The sequence below is a fragment of the Apiospora phragmitis genome (genome assembly GCF_038363925.1).
Source record: "Apiospora phragmitis strain CBS 135458 chromosome Unknown utg000006l:1.0-5683423.0:1.0-5690449.0, whole genome shotgun sequence".
NCBI classification, from domain to species: Eukaryota; Fungi; Ascomycota; class Sordariomycetes; order Amphisphaeriales; family Apiosporaceae; genus Apiospora; species Apiospora phragmitis.
The window spans coordinates 4,206,476-4,232,119 of NW_027117404.1; the positions used below are offsets into that span (position 1 = coordinate 4,206,476).

Below are 25,644 nucleotides of genomic sequence, written 5' to 3' on the forward strand. Positions count from 1 at the left end.
CATAATTCTTAGATCTTCCCCTTTTTCTTTATTTTATTTAACCACTTTCGTAATATCTAAAGTTCGGAATATAATAAAGGGTAGATAGGTCGGTAAGGGGGGCTCCGTCCCGGGTTCGAGATTAATAATATAACTAACTGCTCGGTCTAATAAGAGGATATCACATTTTTCGGTCTCGAAAAAGGTAGTTAAGTATTAAACATAGCTAGGGATAAAAGGTAGGGCCCCTTCCCTAGGCGTCTCTCCCTCCTTCTATACCTCTTTTCGCGGAGACATAATAGCATAACAGAAGGTATTACCTCTATAAGCGCGGTAGAAGAGGCGAGGGTTTATAAATTAAACTCTGGTTACGTTAATAAAAAACTATTAACGGTTCTCTCCCGCGTCGATAACTAGCTTCAGCTCTTATATAACTCCGTAAAATAATAAGACCGGGGCACCTTTATAACGAAAATCCCGGTCGATAATAACGTAAAAGCGTCGGATCCGTTTTATAGCCCCTCGGAAATTAGTGAGATTAAACTTTACCTAATAAACGCCGTAAGTAGGGATATATAAATTATTAATAAAATTAATAAATACTGTTTATAAAAGGGCTTAAAATAACTTAATTTATAAAACGAAAGTATAATTAACTATATCTATTTTAAAGTACGTATCTAAATTAAAATAAATAAAGATTAATGCTATACGCGATAAAGGAGTAACGATTATAATAGGGGCTCGTAAGGTTTTAAATACCCTTATAAAGGGATCCCCACTCGAAAAGGGCACACCTCTATTTAAAACCTTCTCCCGTTTCCCGAAATTCGCTACACTAATACTTAACCCTTAACAGGATATTTATTAACGTAATATCCCTTCTTACTATACTAATAATAAGTAATATAATCTAAATTCGGGTAGCCCGCGGTATCGTTCCGTGCCGGTCCGGCCTACGCGTTCTTAAGGTAAAACGGTAAAGTAGATACGTCCTATTTCCCGTTATAATTCGGCGGGCTTTACCTCCTACGCTTAGAATCCCTAAGCTCCGGATTATCCGAACTAGCGTAGCTTCGCGGGCCCTTAGCGGGCGTTATTATCGTTCGGCCTTTCATATTCCTCTCTCTTATCGACTTTAGTAAAATCTCCTACCTTTTTTTTACTAAATCGATTATATTATTCCGTCGTTCCGAAATATTATCGTAATAATTTATAATATCGTAACGTAAAGGCTAAAAGAGCTTGCCGAAAAAATAATGTGCACGTTCCCGGTCGGAGCGCGGGCGGACCTAGCTCTTTAAAGAGGCTAGATACTTATAAAACTACCGCGGATCTTAGTTTAAAAGTTAGTACGCCTCTTTTAATTAAGAACTAATTATAGCGGCCTCGTTAATAAGGCTCCGAATAACCGCCCGCGTTTATTTTAAAAAGGTTATTTAATAATATCTTAATTATTTCGATTTATACTTAAAAGCGTATTACTTTTTTAAACGAAATTACTATTTTACTTTTTAAATTATTTAATTATATACGTATAAAATCTTAACGTAGGTATTATGGTAACGTTTTAAGGTAGCTTCGTAAATTATTCGTAACTTTTTAACCTAGCTTTCCTACCGTGCCCTAATAAAAATTAAATTAAATTAATTATATTAAAACTTAATCGATTTATTAAAATCTAGATCGAGATCGTTAACTAATAAGGTTCTATTAATATCGCTATTTAAAGATAAATTATTAATAAGGTCTAAGCTATGCCCCTTTAATTCCGAGGGGGTGTCGGCCTCGCCGCCCGACAGGTTTAAAAAAAATAAAGGGTTTTCTACGTCCCTATCTTTCTATTAAAAGGCTTATTTCTTAACCTTTTTAAGGCGTTTTTTAAATAACGACCGTTTAAGCCTTAATTAATCGAACTCTTTTTAAAAGCGTACTTTTAAAGGTACGTCGTGGGGAGTATTAAGCCTAATAATGAATAAGGGATTACTAATAATATCCGTAGCTGCTCCTACCTCCTTTTCTTTTTTCTCTTTAAAAGGGGGATTCGTCGGTCCTTCGTCTTCGCCATCCTTAACGGTCGTATTTAGAGGATTAGGGGCTGCAAGAGTTCTCCCTTTTTTCTTCGAAATCGATATTACTAATAAGTAGGTCGTATTATAAAAGCGTTAGAATTATAAAAGTATATCGATCCCTAAGTATTAACAGTATATAGGTGTAATAAAATAAAGCTAACGCTTATCCCGTATATATTCTCTACGGGAATATGGGATATTATAAGGAAACTAGAAGGAGAGGGGCCCGGGAGCTATAGGACGCACGGATGCTTCCTCTATCCTGTTACAATTATTCCGCTAAAATAATATCTCTATTCTTCGTAAGCTTTAATAATAACTATCAGCTCTTTGTCATAAATTTAGTAATTAAGCTCTAATCCGTTAAGCTTTTTCGAAAAGAATACAACCGGGTGTGATTTCCCGTTATCGTCTCGTTAATTAAGCTGTCCTCTGATCGCATAGTTCGGTGCGTCGGTTTCGACTTTAAAGGGTTTGGACGGGTCTATTACGCAAAGTATTAATTCGTTAAAAATTCGTTCTTTAATATTATAAAAAGCCCCGTCTTCTTTCTCTGTTTATTAAAATAGTTCGTCCTTTTTTATTAAGTTCGTTAAGGGTATCGCTATCCTATTAAATCCGGGATAAAAACCCGGTAATAATTAATTAATTCTAAAAAAGATCTGACTTCCGTAACGCTTATAGGCGTAGGTTATTCTTTAATTATTAAAATTTTTAAAAGTTCTATTCAGATTTCGCCCGGGGATATTATATATTTTACGAAAGTAATAGATCGTTAATAGAATTCGCTCTTTTTTAAATTAATTAATAAATTAGTATCCTATAGTTTTTAAAGTATTAGTTTTATATACTTTCGGTATTACTCGTTATTTTTAAAATAAATAAGGATATTATTAAGATATATTATAATAAACTTATCGAGGTATTTTTATAAAATATAATTAATTATAGATTAAAAGCTAGTTAATATATTAATTAAGCTAAACGGTATAGCTTAATATTTAAAATATTCGTACTTAGTTCGGAACGCGGTCTTTTACTTTTTTTCTTTTTTAATTCGAATTAGGTTATATATATTAAAAAGGTTAAATATTATAAAGATCTTAACGTGTAATAACTTATTCCGTAAATCGCCGATTAAAAGAAAAGGGTATCGGTTTTTAATAATAATTTCGTTAAGTTTCCGGTAATCGATATATATACGCCATTTAGGTTTCTCGTCCTTGCTCTTTTTTAGAACGAAAAGGATAGGGAAGCTTGCTAATAATATAAATAGTTGGATAACTCTTTTCTCGAAGTTTTCCGTAATATACTTTTTTAAGGCTTACTCGTACTCCTGGTTAAGTTTATATATAAGTATAAATAAAGGTTCCTTCCTATTTTTAAAAGGTATTTTATAGTTTTACCGTATATAAAACGATAAGCTTATTTTTAATTTCTTATTAAAAAGTGCTTCGAATTATTAATACTTTTTTAATATAATCGTTATAACGTTTAGTTTAGGCTTTTTAATAATAATATATATTTTAAAGATTTTAAGTTTATTAAAAGGTTGTTTTTTAAACCGTTACTTATTAATTAAACCTTTTTTTAATATATTTTATTAAAGTTAGCTTATTTTTTAATTAATTTTAAAATTATTTACTTATAATTAAAGTATTTTTAAAATTATATCGTATTTTATAACGTTCGTAATATTATACGTAATTCGTTTATAGCGTTTTTTAATATCGACCGGAAGGTTCGCGACTTTTTTCCGTACTTCTTTATCGTTATAAGTTATAAATCCTTTATCGACGGTTTTAAATCGGTATAAAGCGTTTTTTTCCTATTATTCGAGTTTAAAGTAATTAATAATTCGTAGTAAAATATAGTTTTTTTATATTTCGTTATTAAGTAGCGCTTTAATATAAACTCTTTTTACGCTTATTATTAATATAATATACTTATAAATAGCTCGATTATCCGTTATTTAGTATAGGGACTTATCTTGATCCGCTTATTATCGTCCTTTTATAATAAGCGGCGTTTATTTCCCGAATGCTGCGTTTATAAGTTATTAACGATATTTTATAATCGATCCTCGTATTATCGCCGTCGTTCTTTTTGTTTTTTATAAAGTATTTTTTAATATATTAATAGAGATGTTTTTATATTCTTCCCCGTATAAAATACTATCCTTAATATTTAAGATTCGGGTTTTTTTAATAATTCGAAAGTTTATTAAGTTCGCGGTAATTTATAAGCGCTTTATAAGTTCTTTAATATATTAAAAAGGTTCTCTTATCAGGTATATACTTATACGTTTTAAGAGCGTTAAGCGCTCTCCTTTAGACGTCTATAAGCTCGCGATTTTTTCCTATGCGTGTTTAAGGTATTAGTTTTTAAAATACTCCCTTTAATCTCGTCCTTCTAAGTAATACTATTATAGCTACCGTAGGTTTTTTTATATTAATAGGTACGCGTATCGTTTATTTAGGATCGACGTTCAGATTTATTTAATAATATAATCCGGGTATGGTTACGTAATAGGTTATTTACCGATCCTTCGGGGGAATTACTTATATTCGTGTTTCTCCGCGAAATGTTTTATATAAGCGCTATATATATATAAGATTTATAAAAACGTAAAGTGTTTTTTATAAGTAAGGGAAAATTTGTAAGTCATCTTTTATTACGTAATTACCGTGGACTTTTTAATTAAAACCGGCCGTAATAAATACTTAACGTAAATATTTCGAATCGAGGTAAGGAATATTAGGGATAATTATCTACCCGTCGGTCTTAAGGTCTCTAAACTTGGCGATCTCGTTCGCTAGCTCGTTTATTAGTATACTTATTAGGTATTCGTGATTTATTAATTACTCTAACTAGCTTATAATATTATTTATCGAATTACTATTTTCGTCGTGAGGAAGGGGTTACTCCTTTCGCATTATTACGACGCTTCGGCTATAATCCTCCTTACCTTCCAAGGCTTTAAAGAATTATCCGGTGCTTTCTTTATCCGTTAAATAAAAGGTATACTTATTATTATAATAAATTATTTAGAATAGGCTACCATGTTTAATAATAGCGTTATTATTTTTAATAATTATTATAAGGGTGTTTTTTACCTTAATTATATTAATATATTATTTTTTTAAAACTCGTCGGAAATCCTTTTTCGGTACTCGATATTTTTAAACGTAATATCCTAGTTTTTAATAATTATAATAAATACCGCGTAGTTTCTTATCTTATTTATCGTGTTTAATAACGTTAAAATTTATAAGTTTATTATAATAGCTATACGTTATAATATTTTTAAGCGATATATAATTATATTATCGTGGTCGCCCCGTATTAGTTTAAGTTCAACTAGTTTACCGCTAAAGTCCGCCCTGTTTTTCACGACGTCGCTCGTATATACGGGTATCGATTTTAATAATAAATTCTATATATAAAAAAAAATTATCGAGGATATCGAGCTGGCTAAATTCGTTCTTAACGTTATCCTTTAATTCTTAATAATATATTATAATTTTTATAGCTTTAATATAATTTAATCGAGTTATAATACGCTAAAACTCGGCTATATAAAAAGCGGTTAATCTTTTTTACTTAAAAGTTTTAAGTTCTTTTTCCGCCTAGCGCTTTTCGTCGGGGTTTTAAAAAAGTGATTTAAAGGTTTGTTCGAAGCCGTCGTAATTTTCGAAAATACGTTATACCTCTGTGCAATATAACTTAACTTATTAATCGTTTTTTATAAGTTTATTTAAATATGGTTCGAATTAAACGAGTACTTTATTTTTAAAGAACGAGGCGGCTTAAATAACTTATTAAGTAACGTTTTAGAACGTTTTTTTATAAAACCGTTAATAGGTTTTAACTTAAATAAAAAAGTTTCGGAAATTTCCGCTTATTTTATTAAAAAAGGTTAACGTATTAATCTTTATACCTTTCTTTAATATAATAAAGGTTTAAATAATATTAATAACTATATAAAAGAGGCGTACCTCCTCGCATAACTTATTAATATTATAAAGTATTTATTTTAGGGTACCTTTAATTAAGAGCTCGTTACGCTCTTTTTCAAGCTTAGCATAATAATACTAATAATTAGCGCTCTCCTGTTCAAGTTCCTAAATTCGCTTAACTAATATTTATCGGGTAAGTTCATTATCGTTATCGTCGCTATCAATATCTATAACAAGATCCCGTTAAGAGGTACTAAAGGTAGCAATAGGAGTTTTTCCTTATCGGACAATATTATTAAAGCCAGGTATAGATATAGTTTTTATAATATTATTACTTAAAGGTTTAAATAATAACTCGTAAAAATAAAAATAATTAAAATATAACGAACACTATCTAAGTTTTAAAAAAAACTTAATAAAACGTATTAAAGTTTATATTAATAATACGAAAAAATATCCGAACGTATAATAAAAGTCGCTCTTATTAATATAATAAGTAATAATTAATAAGAATAAAAGTAATCAAAATATATAAGTTTAAAAGTATTTATAATAGTTTTATTAAAACTATTTACCTTATTAATAAATTAAAATTAATATTTAAATTAATTATTAAAATAAAAAATATCTATATAAAATATATAAGGGAAATATTTATCGTTATATATTTAATCCCTCTTTTATTAATTTATTACTACTTAATAATCTTTTTTAAACGTGCTCGGTATTACTTAATAATCGCTTTTAATTACGCTTTATATTACTTAATAATCGCTTCTAATTACGTTTTACGCTATTTAATAATCTCTTTTAAACGTTTACCGTGCTACGTAATTTATTATTAATCGCCGTTACTTTATAAGCGCGTTCGCTTTATCGCCAGGCGTAATAATAGCGTTACTCGTTATTAAAAAAAGTCTGGTTTCGTATTTATATAGTTAGCGGTACGGTCCGTAATTATAATATCGTAGCCCGTTCGGGGTATAGTAGTTCCGTGCCGGTGAGTGGGGTTTTTTAGCCGCATGGTTAAGTCGGGCTATAATACTAATAGCTTTAGTAATTACTTAATGGTTACCATTAATGCTTTAGCCGATACTTATTTCGTTAATATTATAAAAGTGTTTAAAAAGAATATTAATTAGTTTTAAAGTATTAAATCTATTAAAAAAATATTAATATTTATTATTATAACTTTATTAACCCGGTTATAATTAATTATTTTTAACTTTACGGTTTTAACGAACTCGTTTTTAATTAAAAAACGAGTATATTATTATTATTTTAAAATATAAAAGGCCTCGGAGGCGTTTAATATTTATTAAGCTATAAACTTAAATTTAACTTAATTAATAACTTAATATATTAATTCGTTTTTTAAAAGTAGTCGTAAAACTTATTAATTTTTATTAAATTTACTTCTAATAGGTATACCGGCGAGACGGCGTTAGATATACGATTAGGGGGCTAATTATTTACGGGCGGATTCGTAAGTAATTACTTTAAGCTTTACGTCGCGTAGAATAACTTATATACGCTTTTAAATATTAAACGAAGATATCGTTATAAAGAATAAAAATAAACGAAAAAAATAAGGGTAATAATTACTTTAAAAAATAAAGAGTAATAATTAAATTAAAGAGTTTTTTAATTAAGATGCACGGTAAAAAGACGCGTTCGTGGGGTAAAACGCGGTGGCCCGTGGCGGGGTGGCCCGTGAGGGGGTGCTTTAGCTTACATGTTGATGATTGAATGGCAAATTACTTGGACCGAAGTGTGACAGAACATGTGCTTCCATGATTTGGGGATATGGCTTCGTGAAGATGCATTGGAGTGTCGAATGCATGGTGACTCAGCATCCCAACGACCACATGGATCTACCTCTCCACCAACAAATTGCCGTTGCCCTCGGAACTCCTCATCGACGACTTCGGGTAAGCATGAAGACTGTGCCTTAAGTATAGTCATCATAAGGGAATCCAGGACGGTATGCCCCAAGTTGGTAAATAGGTTCACAATTTTGTTCTGTGCCGTGGTGCTACGTAACAACGTTTCCATAATAGCGCAACACGACTTGGCGCCATCAAGATAAGTGGCTGCGAGATGGTATGGGTTCAATTTCCCAAGTTCGAACTCGCCTGACGAGGCATTGCGTTTCAACAGTTCTCTTAGTAGGTCGGCATTCCGAGCCATGATGGCGAATCCGATAGAATCGACTAGCAGTTCGCCCGGAGACTGTGCGGCTGCCTTCACGACCTGAGTGGAAGATGGGGGTAGTAGGTCAGCCTCAATACTGCTGAAGCCGTTTGTATGTAGGGCTTCTTGGAGATTTGGTATTGGATCGGCAGAGGCGGACTCGCTTGGCCACGATGGCCAACTGTCTGGGTTATTGATGTCATATTGGTATGATGGCTCTGTGGGAGGCGACGGTGTTTCGTCATAGATATACTCTCCTATACTGAGGTGAATACTCCACCGACACAGAGAAGTGGGTTCAAGAAGGCCATGCCGGTCGCTAGAGGTACCGTTCTCGCTCGAAGAACAGCCATGGGGACCAGTGATGGCACCAGGGGTATTTGGCGAAGAAACGATGTTAAGCAGATCGCCAAAGTGCAGCATATCTGCGGTCCAAAGCCTGGGACCCTTCCCCCAATGCTTAAACGTTTTGAAGGAAAAATACCAGAACTGGTCTAGCCATGCTATCGATATCCTACAAGGTAATCAGTTCTTTGTGCTCACGGAAGTAACATAGGGACATAAGGAATGGAACGACCTTCGCTCTTTAGACGACATGTTCCCCAGAAAGTCGCCATATCGCCCGTCTAGCAGACTCACTGCCCGATTATTCAAGGTCTTGTCTCGGATGGCAACTGCTGTCGGTGTGGGAACATTGATAGGAGACCGGGCTGTGGAAGGAGATGATCCCGGTGGCATCTGAGGTGGACTGAGAATGGATATGGCACTCGGTGTCGATCCGGCTGGGGAATGGTGGTTGGAAGGACCCGGTGTGATCTTGAATGCTTGGTGAGGAAAGTCCCAACGAGAAATACTTTACGTGAATCAGTCAGAGCATCCAACTAGATGGCGGAGTGGGGAGCTTACATCGTGGAATCAGGAGACAGCTGCGGTTCGTCTTGAGGCAGAGTCTGCAGGTACCTCCTGAGCTTCCTTTTATCGACTGGTTCGCCTTTGTATCGAACTTCCCCGATGGCCTTGCCCTTGCGTTGCCTCCTTTCAATTGCCTTGATGACTTGACCTTTGGCAGTGGACGAGATGTTCTTGCTGAATCCCCATTCCTTTAAGTGGTACTTGTATTGTCGGACACTGGTATGATTAAGTACATGTAGGTATTAGTAAATGAGGTACAGTGAGAAGCTGTCTGCAAGTAAAGGTAATTAGTTGGAGAATTCCCGATATATAGTTACTTACTTGCGTCAAACCAGTATGCATCCTTCATCTTCAAGGCGATGTCCTCGATGGAAAGTCCATCATCAATGTACAGTCTCTGGATCGTGTCGCGATGGCAGTCCCATCTTTTAGGAAAGGGGATATGTAGGTATCGAGGGTCAGGGGCATTGAGGTTTGCGGGGTCCATGGTAGAATGCTGATGACTATTGAGCGATCCAAGAGAATGGGGAATTGAAACGAAGGTTGGTGACTTGGATGATTGCCAGGATTGTGGAATTCGGCCGCAGTTAAATATCGGTCCATTTTCAAGTGTAAGTGGGACTTGTCTAACCCCAGCCTGAATTAGAAGCCGGCTTGTAAGGCAGCAACCTGGGGTCGGTGATCGATTAAACACATGGGCTGGGCATTTAATGTACCTGTTTCATCACTTCCTAGCTCTACAAAAGAACACTGGCCAATAAGGGGCAAGAGGGGGCCCACCGAGTCTTGTCATCGATGACACGGTCCCGTGAGGTGCAGATGCGACCATTCCTAACATAGCCAAGAAGAGGGCTGCTACCCTCCATGATCGAAGCAGGCTGTAGCTGCGATTGCTTATATCCATGTCAAACAAAAGGACAAAGGCCAATCATCAGGCTAGAAAAAGGGGTACGGTGGGTCTGGTGGCTGCAAGGCAGAGATTGAATGCTACATCCAGCGAGCGAATCGGCAGCATTACTTTACCGAAAGCAAGATAGCACAGACAACGAGAATGTACCTCATCTGATTCACTCCAGATCTTCTAAGTACAGCGGTAGTTGCGAGGACCAAAAAGACAATATCCAATTAGAGACAGTCTCCCTGGCTATCAATGCTTGGCCAGACAGGGTGCCATCCGACTGACACGAGCCTTACTTTTTCGTGTCAAATATCTGGGCGGGCACATAGCAACTATACAGTTCTCAAAAGGACAATGGCCAATAGCTGTCACTTGGTTCAAAAGTCAGAGGTAGTGCCGCTTGCGCCCTCGCATTCCTGCTGCATTGGCAAAGAAGATTGATATCCTTGGAAGTTGTGTATTTGCACGTAAGCATGTTCGAGAATATGGCGTACTATGCCCCAAGGCACTCCCACTCGATCCCGCTGCTCGGCACCAGCAGCATGTCTACATGTCTTCGGTCCTCTTTAGCTCGCTCTGCTATAGTTGCCATTCCCTTCTCGCCTATGTGTTTCTTATATGTATATATAGACTCTCTAAAACCCTATCAGATTTCAATATTCCATGCCAACTCACTTCGTCCTCTACCTTCAACTTATATACTTATACATACATATATACACCCATACCCTACAGGCCTGGGGCAACACGCTCCAGTACCAGCTCCAAATGCCCAGTATGGGCAAGACGTCGACCTCAACCCAAGAGAAGCAGACCGGACACAAGAAAAAGCAGTCAGTGAACCTTCTCAAAACCTCCCCCTCTGTCATCCGGGACCCTTGCAGGATCAACTATGTCTGGCGTACGTTCTATGACTAACATGGCAGTACACTCTATACGACAAGGTCCTCGGAACGAAATGCGAGCTCCAGCATGATCGTCAACGCGAGTCCTCCAGCATCAACGGTGCCTGTGTCGGATTTTCAGGGTCGCACTAACGACCAGGCGCCCAGTGATGGGGGTGGAAGCTCCAGTCACGACACCGAGTACTATCTACAAGGTATAGGAAGCCAGTTTGACAACAGAATAGTAGTGGCCATTAGTACCCATCATTATGTACTGTTCTCTACCCAGGCACAACATATACGAGGAGGTCATAAGGCAATAGCTACTTGAGATGAGAGGGAGGTTTATTTCGAGGGGCTGGATTTAAACGGTGTAGCTCATTCTTAACAATACTGATAACGTATCCCATAAGCGAATGTCTCACATAAGCGAATATCCCATTTTTTTACACCCCTTCTAATAAAATATAAGTTAATTTTATCATAACGTATTTAAAATATTAAAATTAATCGGAATTTTTATTTCTAAATATTTTTATATTATTTTAATAAGTATATATATTATACCCGGGCTCTCCGCAAATTTTATAGCGTTATAAACGTGTTCTAAACGTTTTTATATAACCACTCTTCCGACGCGATTCGTTTTATAACTATTTATTAACGTCCTTTTAAAACTATAGGTTTTTTTTAATTTATATATAAAATAATCCTTCATCTTATAGCCATTTCTTTTTTATATAACGGCGCCGGCTAAACATCTTATTTACTTTTCAAAATATCGCGTTCTTACTTTTTAAAAAAATAACTCGGTATATAATATATATTATAACCTTTACGATCTAGTTAAAGCTAATTAAAATAAATACTAAAAGACTATTTTAATATTATATAATACGGTTTCGAACGTATTTAGTTTAAAATTAAGCCTTAATCGGATTATTTAAAGTTTTTAATTTTTAAGAAATAAATAGGCCAAAAAATATCCCCGGAGGTATAAAAATATATAGCTTTATATCTAATTATAAAATAATATATTCCGGATTATATAAAACGAGTCCTATCTTTCAAAAGCTTCCTCGTATATTCGAAACGGTAAAAATCGCTTGAAACGCTTTTAAAAACGCTAATAAAAAATCCTCCTTTAAAATATAAGTAATATACGCCCGTATAAAATATTTAATTTCTTTCCCGTACGCCTTTTTTAATATATAAAAATAGCCGATATTAAAAAGTTAAAGCTTATATAATAAATAAAAAAGTATATAAAATATAATAATCGAGTACTCTTTATAATAAAACTCGAAAACTATCGAGTAATAACTTTTATAGCCGTTTAAGACTAAGAAATAATAACAACCCTACGTATAAAACCTAATATATTAATTAAAGTATTAAATCTAGTCCTCGCTTTTTTTATTCGTAATCTAACTATTTTTAATAACTACGATCACCTAATCTTTTAATAATAAACTATTTTCGTACTAAAAAAAAGGCACGTTTTCCTAATAAAGATAATATACGGAGGAATAGCGTAACCGTATAATCTAACGCTTTAAATAATTATAACCTATTCCTAGTTCTTTTACTATATTACCCTAAGCTTTCCACATTAATCGGAAGTAGTTACGACTATTTCGAACGAGATTTAACTTATAAAAAAGCCGGTCTCGTTAAAGTTATAAATATCCTCTTTTTAAATCCCGTATTTATAAATTATATTCCGTACAAAAATAAACTACGCGCGATACGCGTCGGGATCTTTATAAAGAACTTTCTAATAATCGATTTTTTAATTAAAACGCGTCCGGAGGTCTGGTTATCGTTATACGAAATTAGAGGCCCAATTAACGCCGACGCGTCCCGCGTCGCATAAATTAAATAATCGATTCGCTATATCTTTTATATTACTTAACCGGGGAAAAAACGATCGCATATTTAAATTAATAATATATCGAATAATTATATCTTTTTTAAAATTTAAAAGCTTTTAAAAATTCGTAAATATTTCGCGTCATATAAGTTAACTATTTCGTCTACGCTATAAGGTTTTCGATAAGACGTAATAAATTAATACAGCCTTTTATACGCTTAAAATTAAGTCTTCCTAAAGCGCTTAAAACGCTAGAATTATATCACTTTCTTTTTAAAATTATAACATTTTCAGACGTAAAAGAATATAAAAAAAGGTTAAGGCTATAAGGAAATTTATAAAAGTGGGACATTCGCTTGTGTGGGACATTCACTTGTAGGATACGTTAACGTTTCTTTGACTTGAGATATTAAGTGCGCTGTTCAGCTTACATTTTCACCTATTCGAACTCTTGCTTTGGTCGTTACTGGCGTGGTAGGTGTCTCTACTCCTTTATCCACTTTTCCCCCCTATTACCCATGTGCCTGACATTTACTTTCTATATCTGGTGTTGGAATGTGTATTACATAATCGGTAAAGTCCGACCAAACACCTCTCACTGAAACCTGGGGCAGTGAAGTTGTATCGCCTCATGAACTCTACCCTTAGAGGTCTTCCCTCGGCTATATCCTAAGATAACAACAGGGTGCCTCATCTTATCCCACTTGTCAAGTCACTGTGACTTGGGCGCTCTGTCTCAAGCGGTCCAGGTCACGACGTGCGGGAGCCTAAGCAAGGTCGTGCACGTGATCAAGGTAGTAAAAACGGAGATGCTGCTGTATTTAAGTTCCGCTATTCCTGAAGTTTAACTTTATGCATAATCGTGTAATTGGATTGGCCCTAATTACGTGAGCCATCTGAACGCCTTCCAATCCTGAATGCCTGCATAAACAACGCCCTCCACCCATGAATTATTTCATATTGAGCCTCTATTTAAGACGACTCTCTCTGGCTCTCCTTTTCCCGCCACTCACCCCTGACTCGCAAGGTAGCCAAGTTTGTTTGTGGACGCTATCTCCAAATCCCGCCTAAGCAGCGACAGACATCCGTGGACCGCCCTCGTTGCGGAGCCTCGACTCGAGCGACTTCCGCGACGCCGCGCGGCCGTTCTTCCAGATCTCGACCTCGCCGCCGCCGCGCAGGATGCCGACGCGCATCGTGGACAGCAGGTTGTGCGCCGCGTTGGAGTGGTTGTAGACGCCGCCGTTGAAGATGGCCGTGGCGTCCTTGCCGACGGCGGAGCCGATCAGGGCCTTGCCGCCCGGGTGGTCGGCGATGAAGGACGAGACGTCGTGCACGACGCCCGCGATGGCGACGAGGGCGCGGCCCCCTTCCTGAGCTTCGGTTCTGTACTCGCTCCACGACATGACGGGGAGCTGCTCCAGCGGCATGCCCCAGTCGAGCTTGGCGCGGCGCTGGTCCAACTTCTTCTGCTGCTGCTGCACGCGGCCCTTCTCGATCTCGTTCTGGCGGAAGGTCTTGAGGTCGTAGGCGAGGCCGACTTGCTTCCAGACCCAGATCATCCTGTGCATTGAGCGAGGCCCAGGTCAGTGTACATGCTCGTTTTTGCTTCGTTTATCCAGTCAAAAGGACTGGGGGACGTCTTGCTTACCACTTGGTGGGATCATACTGATACCATTGGATGGCGTTACGGTAGTCCGAGGGGAACTCGTGATGAAAGTTGTGGTAACCCTCGCCGAGAGTGACGAGAGCAGTGATCCAGTCTGCAATGGAGGTTAACAAGGCGTAATGGGTAGCGGGTGTAATGTCTGTAACCTACTGTCTCGAGGGGAGTTGCGATCATCGAACGGCTGATCACCGAGGACGTGGGCCAACGAGTTGATGCAGAAGGTAGCCTGCTGGATAAAGCACACGCGCAGCATGCCGGCGTAGACTAGGCCACCCCACCAGTCGGCCCAGCCAAGCCCGCAGACGACGGCGGGCAGGATGTAAGCCATGACCAGCACGGCAGAGCCGTAGTGGCGGTGCTGCCAGATGCATAAGGGGTCCTCGTTGAGGTCGGTGATGTCGGAGCGGCCGATGCGCTTGGGGTCCTGCTGCATCAGCATCCAGCCCATGTGCGAGTACCAGAGGCCCTTCTTGACCGAGTAGGGGTCCTGGTCCGTGTCGGTGTAGCGGTGGTGCGACCGGTGCTCGCGCGACCACTTCCGGATCGAGCCCTCGACGGCCGCGGTGCCGGCGGCGCAGAGGTACAGCTGCAGCGGGAGCGTGGCTTTGTAGCACGTGTGCGACCAGAGACGGTGGTAACCTAGAGAGAGGGGGCGCCACGTGGGGTGGCTTGTCGTTAGTGTGTGTGGCCGGCAAGGATGAACCATGGTGAAAGTTGGGTAGTGGTTGTCGTTGGATTTAGAGTTTGACCTACCTGCAGTGACACCAAGACCGCTGTTGAAGTAGTACGCAACAGCGAATATAAATGTGTAGGTCTGGAGCGGTATGAAGTACGCGCCAATGAAACCGATTAAAGGAATGATAATGACGAAGTATATGTTTAACCAGTTAAGGTGTTGATACCAGTTTCGAAATGTGACCGGCTGCTCACTGATTTGAGGAACCTTGGGCGCCATCTTGGCTTTTGATGCCGCCATCTTCAAAGTAGAAGGCCAAGACGAGAGTGGCTTGAGCTGATAATTGTGTGATAGCAAAGATAGTTACACGAGATTCTGGATAGCTGCAATATATCCCATAGAGGAGTGAGAGCACCAGGCTCTTGATATATAAGCGATTTACTAGTCTACCTACTTACTCACCTACCCTCCGTCATAGACAAATTCAACAAATGTCGATATACAACAAATCGTGGTGCCAGACGAGTGTGGCGGTTTGGCGGGGTTGATCAGCACAAGCCTGGACTGTCCCTGCAGGGCTGTCGACTAGAAACCAGCCGAGATGGTTGGGATGGGAGGATTAGGTAGGACCCCTGGACCCCCCAGAGCCCCAAGCAGAACCCAACTTTGACAGCAGTGGGTTCTGATGCAACGGGTAGCCGTCTCGGAGTCTCGGCGAGTGCACCTATTATATTGATAGGGGTCCCAAAGGACGGTGTAAGAAACATGTGATCCCCCGATTCCCGTCGGCCTGTGTTCAGTGTTGGGGTGGCATTTGTTGGGGAACAGGAGCGCAAGCGTACGATGGTGGTTCGTTTAAACTGATGACCGTCCAGGCTCACAGCGGGGCTTCACCCGCAATCCGGGCCCAAATGGCTGGGTCGAGCTAGGTACATTTACCACGCCGGATCTTCGTTAATCCTGAGGAACACAGCTTCTTCCTGGCAAAATTGAGTCGAACACTAAAAACGAATTTGCTGGAAGTTTATTCAAGAAGATGATCTGATCAAACACCTCTCATCATTATGAATCGTCCAATGTCCCGTCCCATCAATCAACTCTGGCAAGCTAAGCTGACATTGACCGGATGGCGCCGACGGGGAACAACGTGGGCCGATCCAGGAAGGAATCAACGAAGGCAATAATAAGCGGCGGCGACACTTCGAAACGAATCCGTTCAGCCTGTGCGACCGGGACCAGGTCGGCAATCACAGGATTTCTCAGGAAGATCCCGTCGGTCTGCCCGGATCCGAGCCAGCGGGCAAAGAGGTAGGAATGCTCTTGGATCTACGACTTCGTCTTCTTGGGGTAATACTTTGAGAGGCATAAGGTGAATCCCACGTGCCAGGGGTTTGTCAACTCCAAAGTCCCGCCAGCGAAAGGTATACATTTCTCGATATCTAACTGATATTTCATTGTGAATGAGTATAGAGTAATGTATGTTACTTAAAGCGCTGTCTTGATATCCCCAGTTCCAAACTCCGTTGTTGCCTTCAGCGGATGCATCTAAAGGAGCTCAGTGTTGGGGTAGCCAGCCACAGCGCACTCAGCACATGCTTGGGGCTGTATTTCGGACCCTGGTTCGGACCCAAAAGCACCTAAGGCGCGTGCCTGATTTTTAAACCGTAATAATAAATTTTATAATTAATAAATAAATTTTTAAAACTAATTAATTAATTAATTATTTAAATAATAAATTTATAATAATATAATTATATAATATTTATTTATTATAGATAAAATCGAAAAACTTAAAGTAATAATAGTTATTTATTTTAAATAATCACGGTAATTATATATAAAATTATTTATAATTAAATATATAAACGTACGTCACTTTATAATTAAACGCCTCTTATAATTAACTCTTTTAAGAAATTAAAGGTATAAATTAACTATTAACTTTAAATAATAACTATTTTTTTAAATTTTAAACTATAATATAATAGCTTTTAATAATAAATATAATAAATCTTTTAAAATTAAAGGGGTCTAAATAAGTGTAAGGGCTTTATTTTAATTAGTTAAGGCTTGTATTATCTCTTTCGGTCGCTTTCGATTATTGTTTTCGAGTAAAAGAGGGCTGGTGAGTGGCTTAGTAACACATACGAGCTAAAGACCACTACCACGCTAACTACCCTTGATATTCTAAGCCGATAAAGCCTTTTTATGAGTTCTAGTATAGTATATAAAGAAGTCCTATTTATCGATAAGGGCTAAATTAGTTTATAAGTATAAGAAACCGATCTCTTTTTAGTAATAAGTTTTTATAAAAGTAAAGACTTTAATATCGAGGGGTTAAAAAACGTGTAATAAATAAAGGGGTAAAAATAATACATAAATATTACTTTAATAATAAAGAGATATAAAATCGTTAGTTACATAATTATTATATTTATTTAAAATAAATAAACGAGTATTTTTTAAGTCGTTTAAAGCGATTTTCGATATATAGATATCTTTAAGTTATTTAATAACGATTTCGTTATTCGTTTAGTTTTTATTACTTATATTAAACTTTTATACTTTAAATTTATCGAGTTTTTAAGAGAATTATTACTTTTAAACTAATTTACCCTTATAAATTATTAAAGAAGAGATGGCCTTACTAAGTGCCGATATATATTTTAATATAATTATTTAATATTTTAAACTAAGCTGTTTTTATTAAATAAAACGTAATTTCGAACTATTTACTATAAAGCTACTACCTCTTTAGCTTTTTAAAATACCGTGCTCATTTATATTATACTTATTTTTTAATTTAATAACTTAAATTTAAAGTATATGTAATTTAATTAAAAACTAAAACTTAATTACTTTAATTAATACTTTATTAATACGCTAAGAGTTAATACGACGTTACCACTTAGTTTATAAAGCTAGGTGACGTAGAAGAAATAAATTTATCTAGTTTTTACTTAATAATATAAGTTATTATAAAGTATTAAAACGCGTTAAGTTAGTTTCTTAATTTACGTATACATTAATACGACGCTAAGGGTTTTTTAAGCTAAAATCTAGTTTATTAAATACTTCTCTTATTAAATGAGCTTTCGTACGTACGTACAAGTGGGTTCCGGGTTTAATCGGGGTTATATTACTATATTCTATTATTCATATCTATTTCCAGTGCTAGCTACGAGGGGCATCGTATGCCCCTCTTGATAAAACAGAAAAGGGGTTCGTGCGCGCAGGTACGTAGCACCCCTTTTAGAGTAATATAGAAAACCTTAGTTTCTACTATTCCAACATCTCTTAAATTAAAAAGAGCTTCTAATAGGTAGATTTTAATTCTTAACGTAATTATCGGCCGTAAAGTCGATTAATGAAAATAGACCGTGGAATACCCTAATAAAGGGTAGCCTTATAAATAAATTTACCGCTTGCTATATCTTAGATGGCGGTAAAGATGTCGTTTTTAATAAATAAACGCACCATTAATAAATTAGTATATATTTAAAAGAATAAAATAATTCGGATTAGAATTCGTTAAGAAATCTCTTTTTAAATTAAAAAGGCGGTAAATCGTGGTGGAGGTCGACAAGGGGGTCAATTATAAGGTGACGTACGTTACTAAGTATACCTTCTCCCTCTCTATCTACTCATCTCTCCAGTTCTACCCTGTCTCTGACTAACACCACAACTAACATCGTCTAGATATTTAAGTCGTTGTCTCGGAGAAGAACGGCTAGCTAAACCCAAGGGAAGACTACTTCGAGTCCAACTCTTACTCATACGAGAGTCCTCCGACGAGCAAGAAAGGCCTTGTAATAATGGAGGACTGGAAGTCGTAGAAAGTCTTAATACTTAAAAAGAGCTTGGAAGTCCTCACTGGAAGTGTACCGGTGAGGATCACTAAGTACCGTTTGATAGGTATGCCGCTACGCTTTCTAAGGATTGGTCTGGTTCTCCACCGCATCGCTGCTGAGGTCATTCCTAGTTCCTAACTTACAGGAACAGCTCAGGAGACAATCAGTCACTGCAAAGACAGACTATCTCTATATTAATTAGGCAAGCCATTTTCCTATTCCTTTGTGTATAGTTTTACACCATAAAATACTATATAATCACGGCCGTTTTGTAAACACTAGGGAAGGTGCGTGGAGACGGGGTCCGGAGGGGACTTACGTTGACTGCCCACCCAACACCAAGCGGCGCGACCAAGCCATTACTTCCACGACTATGGTAGGTAGAGCGGCAAGAGCTTCGTGCTCGGCCTCGCCTTTAACCGTCCCACGGGTCTACCGGAGTCGGAGCCGTTCAACTTCTTCCTCACGTTGGGACAGACCAAGTTCTTGCTGAACGCGAGCGACCACGGTGTAAAGGGATGAATACCTCAAGATGTAGCTGACGGGGGAGGATTAATTGCATACGACGGTCTCGGCGGATGGCGAGTCGGTCGCTTTTGGGTGACCAGACTGCTTAAGGGCGGCGGATGGCCTCATGCCCGAAGGATTCGCGCCTAGTCAGGCGTTCGCACCGTTCGGAGGACAGATTCGGTCCACTATGGTAGTCAACAGAGAACGGTCTGAAGTTCTTCGGGTTCGAGGAGAGAGAGCGAGGTAACCCATGTGGTCCGGATTCCCTTCGTGCTGCAGGCTGTGCTCAAGAGCGCGAAGTGCCTACTGCCCAACAGAGACCTCGCCCCTGCGCCGACCGTACGGACCAGTGGCTGTCACTGGGGATGCGGCCATGACGGTGCACTTCTGCGTGCCGCTCGACGCGCTGTGACCTTATAGCGACTTCAATGTTGCAGCTCCAGAGCCGCAGGCAGAAGTGACTGCGTCTGTCGACCTTGAATCAGGAGCCGCTTTGCTGGCTCATGGGCGCCGTGACGCAAATTGTCGACAGGCAGCCAGCGCCGCGGCTACTGGCCCTTTGAGGTTGATCGATAGAAGAAGTCAAGCCCCAAGTCCGCATTGTGCGGCGCCAGTTGTCTTCGGCCAAGCTGCGCGAGATGGCCGTCAGTTTTCCATGGCCCTCGCGCGAGATGGTGGGTGCGGAGGTCCTGCCCGTCCGCACCATGCAGCCAGAGGGCAGACTGGAGTGACTGCAACAAATCTGGGGTCCTCTACTCGATGAACAGCAGCTGGAAGGGAGGAACCTGCACTTGCGTGCGGAGTCGACGTTCGATGGGCGGGCACCCTCATCTTCGGCGTTGTTTGCGTGGTTCGAGGCGCCGCGCTCCGCACCTCGTCATCATGATTCTCTTCGTCATCATTTGTCGTTCGATCCCGTGTGTCCCAGCACAATCAATAAGACGGTAAGCTTTGAACGCAGCAATGGGACGCGTTCCGCAGCGCCACCGCGGTTGAGGAGGCAGCTGCGAGACTAGACGGTTGGCGATGACCAGCTGTGGTAAGTCGAAGAGCAGAAGGATTCGATTCTGGTGGTGGAGGAGAGGTTGACGGAAATCCTGTTTCCTCCCGCTCAGCTGGGGGCAATGTTGGGCTGAGACGGATGCTCAGCATCGCCCAGCGGCCTGGACGAGCCGTGCTGGCCGATGAGATGTCTTGGGTCATTCGGTGTGTCTTTCTTAGCTCTTCAGGCTGCATTGCATATGCTGGCGACCCATTCATTTTTGAATGCCCCTGCATTGCTTGGCTACGGACTCCAACTGGCTGCCCGCATCGAAAGGTGGCGCTGTCCTCCAATACGAGATGGCCCGGAATCGGCGTTGTATTGGCCACACGTTCGCAGTCCATCCTGCGGATATGGCCTGGTTTCCATCATGAGATGAGATTCGAGATATTTGGTGATTGATTGAAACCAGGCACGGCTTGCACCACCATGTAAGATTACATAGTCGGCACGTAGCCACCGGCCGCATTCAGCGTTGGAGGGCTTGTTAGAGATTATTTTCAGCTCAGTCAAAAGAAGCAGGAGTGCCAAGACTTAAGGGCTAAGTTAGTAAGGAAGTATGCACGCAATCAGGGGTGCCTAGGTTAGTGGACACTATGAGCCGTGCCGCTCAATAGCTCGAGAGTCCACAGTAAGCTAAGGCACCCCTCCACGGACCGTCCCTTCACGGACCACCGCGTTTTGCCCCACAAACGCGGTTTTCCAACATAGACCCTGGACATGAAAATGTTAATTTCTAGTACAACTCCTAGTTATTCGTACTATATAATATACTCCTTTTGCTCGCTGTCTATTAATCATTTCAACATGGCCTCATTCGAGGCTCAAAAGCGCGCCCACGCTGCGATACATGACGTGAAGCTCGGGCTGGGCGTTCGAGAGGCCGTTCGGAAATGGGATGCCACCCGATCGTACGTCAACCGGCGCCTAGCCGGTGTGCCGACAAGACAAGAGCTGAATAAGGACCGGCAGGCATTGTCACCTCTCCTAGAGGCTCAATTAGCCCATTGGGCCATTGGCCAAGCCAGGCTGGGCTTCGCACCGGCGCTGGTCAAGTTCAGATCCATGGCTCAGCGCATGTTGAATGCTTCCGGCACCTCTTACCAGCTAGGGCAGCGATGGCATGCGCGGTTTTTGGCCAGAAACGGGGACGTCAAGGCAACTAGGTCCAGAATCATCAATTACAACAGAGTCAACGGCGCCACGGTCGCGAATATCAACGTATTCTTCGACAGACTCGATGCGCCCGAATTAGCCAATATCCCTCCTGAGCGCTTCTATAACACGGACGAAATGGGTATCGGCCAAGGCGTTGGGGGCGACCATTGGGTGATTTCCGAAGCCACAAGCCATATAGCCCTTAAGAAAGATGTCGAGAAGGGCGAATGGATCACTGCTTTGGAGTGTGTGAGCTGCGATGGGGTAGCCCTCCCGCCACTGGTCATTTTCAAGGGGGTCGACGTCCAAAGCCAGTGGTTTCCGGACCAGAACCGGCATCTCTGGGACGACTGGCGATTCAAAGCATCAGCTAGAGGGTGGACCAGTAATACCACGGCTTTGAATTGGATCGAAGACATCTTTATTCCTTATATACGGTCTCGCCACGGCAATAAATGGGTCGTCCTGGTTTGTGATGGCCATGAATCGCACACGAACGATAACTTTCTATGGCTCTGTCTTTTAAATAAGATATGGCTAGTCTTTTACGAGCCATACTACAGTTATGTAGTCCAGGTTTTAGATGTAGGAGTCTTCGGGTTATTAAAAAGAAGGCTAAGGAGGCTCTTAAGGGACTGTCCGAATACGATCCTTGGGCTAAAGCCTACTAAGATGGATATGTTAAAGGTATACCGCCAGGCTAGGATTGACGTATTAACTCCCTCTATAATCAGAAACGCCTAGAGAACGGCTGGGATCTATCCGCGGGATCGGTCGAAGCCGCTATCGTTGAGATATGTCATCCTAGAGGATGTGGGTGTTGCCCGGGTACGTTCTGGGGCACCGGAAGTGGTTGAAAGGGAATCAACACCCGATTTCGTTGCCGAACTAGCCCCAACACCTATCAAAACACCCTCTGGTAGCCAGGCATTACGGCGAAGTGGTCGTCAGCTAGCTGCCTTAGACCCTACTTTTAAGCTCCCTTCTCAACGGCTCTTCGTTCGTAAGGCTAGCAAGGCTCTGGACCAACAAGCCGATAAAATCGCGAGTTTAGAAGCGCAGATCGATTATCTTCAATCCAAACTCGACAGAAAGACTGCAAGGGTACGTCAAAAGGTAAGAATCGCACCGGGACAGCGATTCGTTCGCATGGCTGACATACGCCGGGCCAAGCGGAGGCTAAGGGGTAGAGTCGTATACGAGGACGAAGCTAGCGACGTTGACATGCCAGGCGCGCCTCGCAACGCTGCAGAAGCTGAAGAAGAGGATGGAACGGAGGCAGAGGACTGTATTATTGTTGGGAACACCCAAAGATAGGATTGTTTTATCGATTTTGGTTGTAAAGATGATTCTAATTGAAAGAGGTGTAATTGCCCCTCAACTGGTCCGTAAAGGGGGGGTCCGTGGAGGGGTGCCTTAGCTTATAAGGCAAGCACCCCCCCTGCGCATAAACCTAGTAACGAATAACGCTTTTTCACTTAAACGCTATGTTTTTAAAATAGGATAATAATTCGAATTGAAATAATAAAAATATATTAAAAGTGATATAATAGTACTTATATTAAAGTCTTTAAATATAAAATAAATAAAAGATTATTAATTAAAGTTTTAATAAAAATTCGATAAAAGATTAACTTTATATTATTAAGTAGTTTATTTTTATTACTTCTCGACTTTAATTAAGTTTTAAAGCGTAATAACTTTATAATTATAATGCTTAGCTTATTTTAAAAAGGACGAATTATTTTAATAATATAAGCGATACGAAACCTTTTAAATTTAATAAGCGAAAGAGCTATTACGAAAATATATAACGTTTTTAAAGCTACTTTATATCATCGAATCTACGGCTAAACTTTATAAAGCGAAATTCGATGTTTACGATATAAATTAAATTTAATTAAAAAGGAGGTATTTCGTAAATATATAAATAATTTAAATACTTAAAGAATATTTCTTAATATTATTAATATTAAAAATATGGCTAAAGATTTTTTAAAATTACGCGGCGGCGAGCGCGTTAACAGTTATTAAGTTCAGCGATTTATTAATTATAGCCCGAATTTTAAAATGAAAATAAACCTTTAATATATTTATTAAAGGGCTTTTTATAAAGATTTAAGCGTTATTTCTAATTAATTTAAACTATTTATTAATATTAAAGCAGAATACGATATCTTTAAAGAAAATATATATAATTTTAACGAGACCGCCTTTATAATAACGTATCCCACAAGCGAATATCCTATATAAGTGAATATCCCACTTTTATAAATTTCCTTATAACCTCAACCTTTTTTTATATTCTTTTACGTTCGAAAATATTATATCTTTAAAAAGAGAGTAATATAATTCTAGCGCTTTAAGCGTTTTAGGAAAACTTAATTTTAAACATATAAAAGGTTATATTAATTTATTACGTTTTATTAAAAACTTTATAGCGTAAACGAAATAATTAACTTATATAATATAAAATATTTACGGATTTTTAAAAGCTTTTAAATTTTAAAAAATATACGATTATTTAATATATTATTAATTTAAATACGCGATCGTTTTTTTTTTAATTAAATAATATAAAAGATATAACGAATCGATTACTTAATTTATATAACGCGGAACGCGTCGGTATTAATTAGGCCTTTAATTTTATATAATAATAATTAGACCTCCGGACGCGTTTTAACCGAAGAATTGATTATTAAAAACTCTTTTATAAAAATCCCGACGCGTATCGCGCGTAGTTTATCCTCGTATAAAATATAATTTATAAATACGAGATCTAAAAAAAGATATTTATAACTTCGATAAGACCGGCTTTTTTATAAATTAAATCTCGTTCGAAATAATTATAACCACTTTTAATTAATATAAAAAGTTTAAAATAATATAATAAAAAAAATTAAGAATAAATTATAATTATTTAAAACGTCGGATTATATAGTTACGTTATTCCTCCGTATATTATTTTTATTAAAAAAACGCACCTTTTTTTTTTAATACGAAAATAACTTATTATTAAAGGATTAAGTAATCGTAATTATTAAAAATAATTAAACTATAAATAAAAAAGGCGAGGACTAGATTTAATACTTTAATTAATATACTAGGTCTCGTATAAAAAATCGTTATCGCCTCTTAGTTCTAAACGGCCACGAAAACCATTACTCGATAATTTTCGAGCTCTATTATAAAAAGAACTCGATTATTACACTTTATATAACTTCTTATTTATTATATAAACTCTAGCCTCTTAATATCGGCTATTTTCGTATATTAAAAAAAGCGTACGGAAAAGAAATTAAATATTTTATACGGGCGCATATTACTTATATTTTAAAAAAAAACTTCCTACTAGCGTTTTTAAAAGCGTTCCAAGCGATTTCCATCGTTTCGAATATACGAAAAGGCTTTCGAAAAATAAGACTCGTCCCGTATAATCCGGAATATATTATTTTATAATTAGATATAAAACTACGTATTTTAATACTTCCGGGGACGTTTTTCGGCCTATTTATTCCTTAAGAATTAAAAACTTTAAATAACCCGATTAAAGCTTAATCCTAAACCGAATACGTTTAAAACCGTATCGTATAGTATTAAAATAACTTTCCGACGTTTATTTTAATTAGTTTTAATTAAATCGTAAAAGTTATAATATATATTATATACTAAGTTATTCTTTTAAAAAGTAAGAACGCGACACTTTAAAAAGTAAATAAAATATTTAACCGGCGCCGCCGTACGAAAAAGAAACGGCTATAAAATAAAGGATTACTTCGTATATAAGCTAAAAAAAACTTATAGTTTTAAAAAAATATTAATAAATAGTTATAAAACGAATCGCGTCGGAAGAGTAGTTATATAAGGACGTTTAGAACACGCTTATAACGCTATAAAATCTGCGGAAAGCCCGGATATAATACGCGTACTTATTAGAATAATATAGAAATATCTAGAAATAAAGA

General features: G+C 38.4%; 4 protein-coding genes across 4 annotated transcripts; 1 reads left to right on the top strand and 3 right to left on the bottom strand.

Annotated features, from left to right (window-relative positions):
- Window positions 1–7,741: 7,741 nt before the first annotated feature.
- On the bottom strand, window positions 7,742–9,602 carry PG994_006525 (uncharacterized protein; the record flags this gene model as incomplete). Its single annotated transcript, XM_066857934.1, has 5 exons — window positions 7,742–8,717; window positions 8,781–9,056; window positions 9,110–9,331; window positions 9,374–9,386; window positions 9,437–9,602. 5 exons carry the CDS (start codon window positions 9,600–9,602, stop codon window positions 7,742–7,744), a joined length of 1,653 nt encoding a protein of 550 aa, XP_066717203.1.
- Window positions 9,603–13,837: 4,235 nt separating this feature from the next.
- PG994_006526 (uncharacterized protein) lies at window positions 13,838–15,394 on the bottom strand (the record flags this gene model as incomplete). Its single annotated transcript, XM_066857935.1, has 3 exons — window positions 13,838–14,333; window positions 14,422–14,533; window positions 14,590–15,394. The coding sequence occupies 3 exons, from the start codon at window positions 15,392–15,394 to the stop codon at window positions 13,838–13,840; spliced, it is 1,413 nt and encodes a 470-aa protein (XP_066717204.1).
- Window positions 15,395–19,957: 4,563 nt separating this feature from the next.
- On the bottom strand, window positions 19,958–20,182 carry PG994_006527 (uncharacterized protein; the record flags this gene model as incomplete). The annotated part of the gene is made up of 1 exon (XM_066857936.1): window positions 19,958–20,182. The coding sequence occupies one exon, from the start codon at window positions 20,180–20,182 to the stop codon at window positions 19,958–19,960; it is 225 nt and encodes a 74-aa protein (XP_066717205.1).
- A 1,143-nt stretch (window positions 20,183–21,325) lies between these two features.
- On the top strand, window positions 21,326–22,993 carry PG994_006528 (transposase; the record flags this gene model as incomplete). Its single annotated transcript, XM_066857937.1, has 3 exons — window positions 21,326–22,144; window positions 22,411–22,474; window positions 22,527–22,993. 3 exons carry the CDS (start codon window positions 21,326–21,328, stop codon window positions 22,991–22,993), a joined length of 1,350 nt encoding a protein of 449 aa, XP_066717206.1.
- Window positions 22,994–25,644: the final 2,651 nt, after the last annotated feature.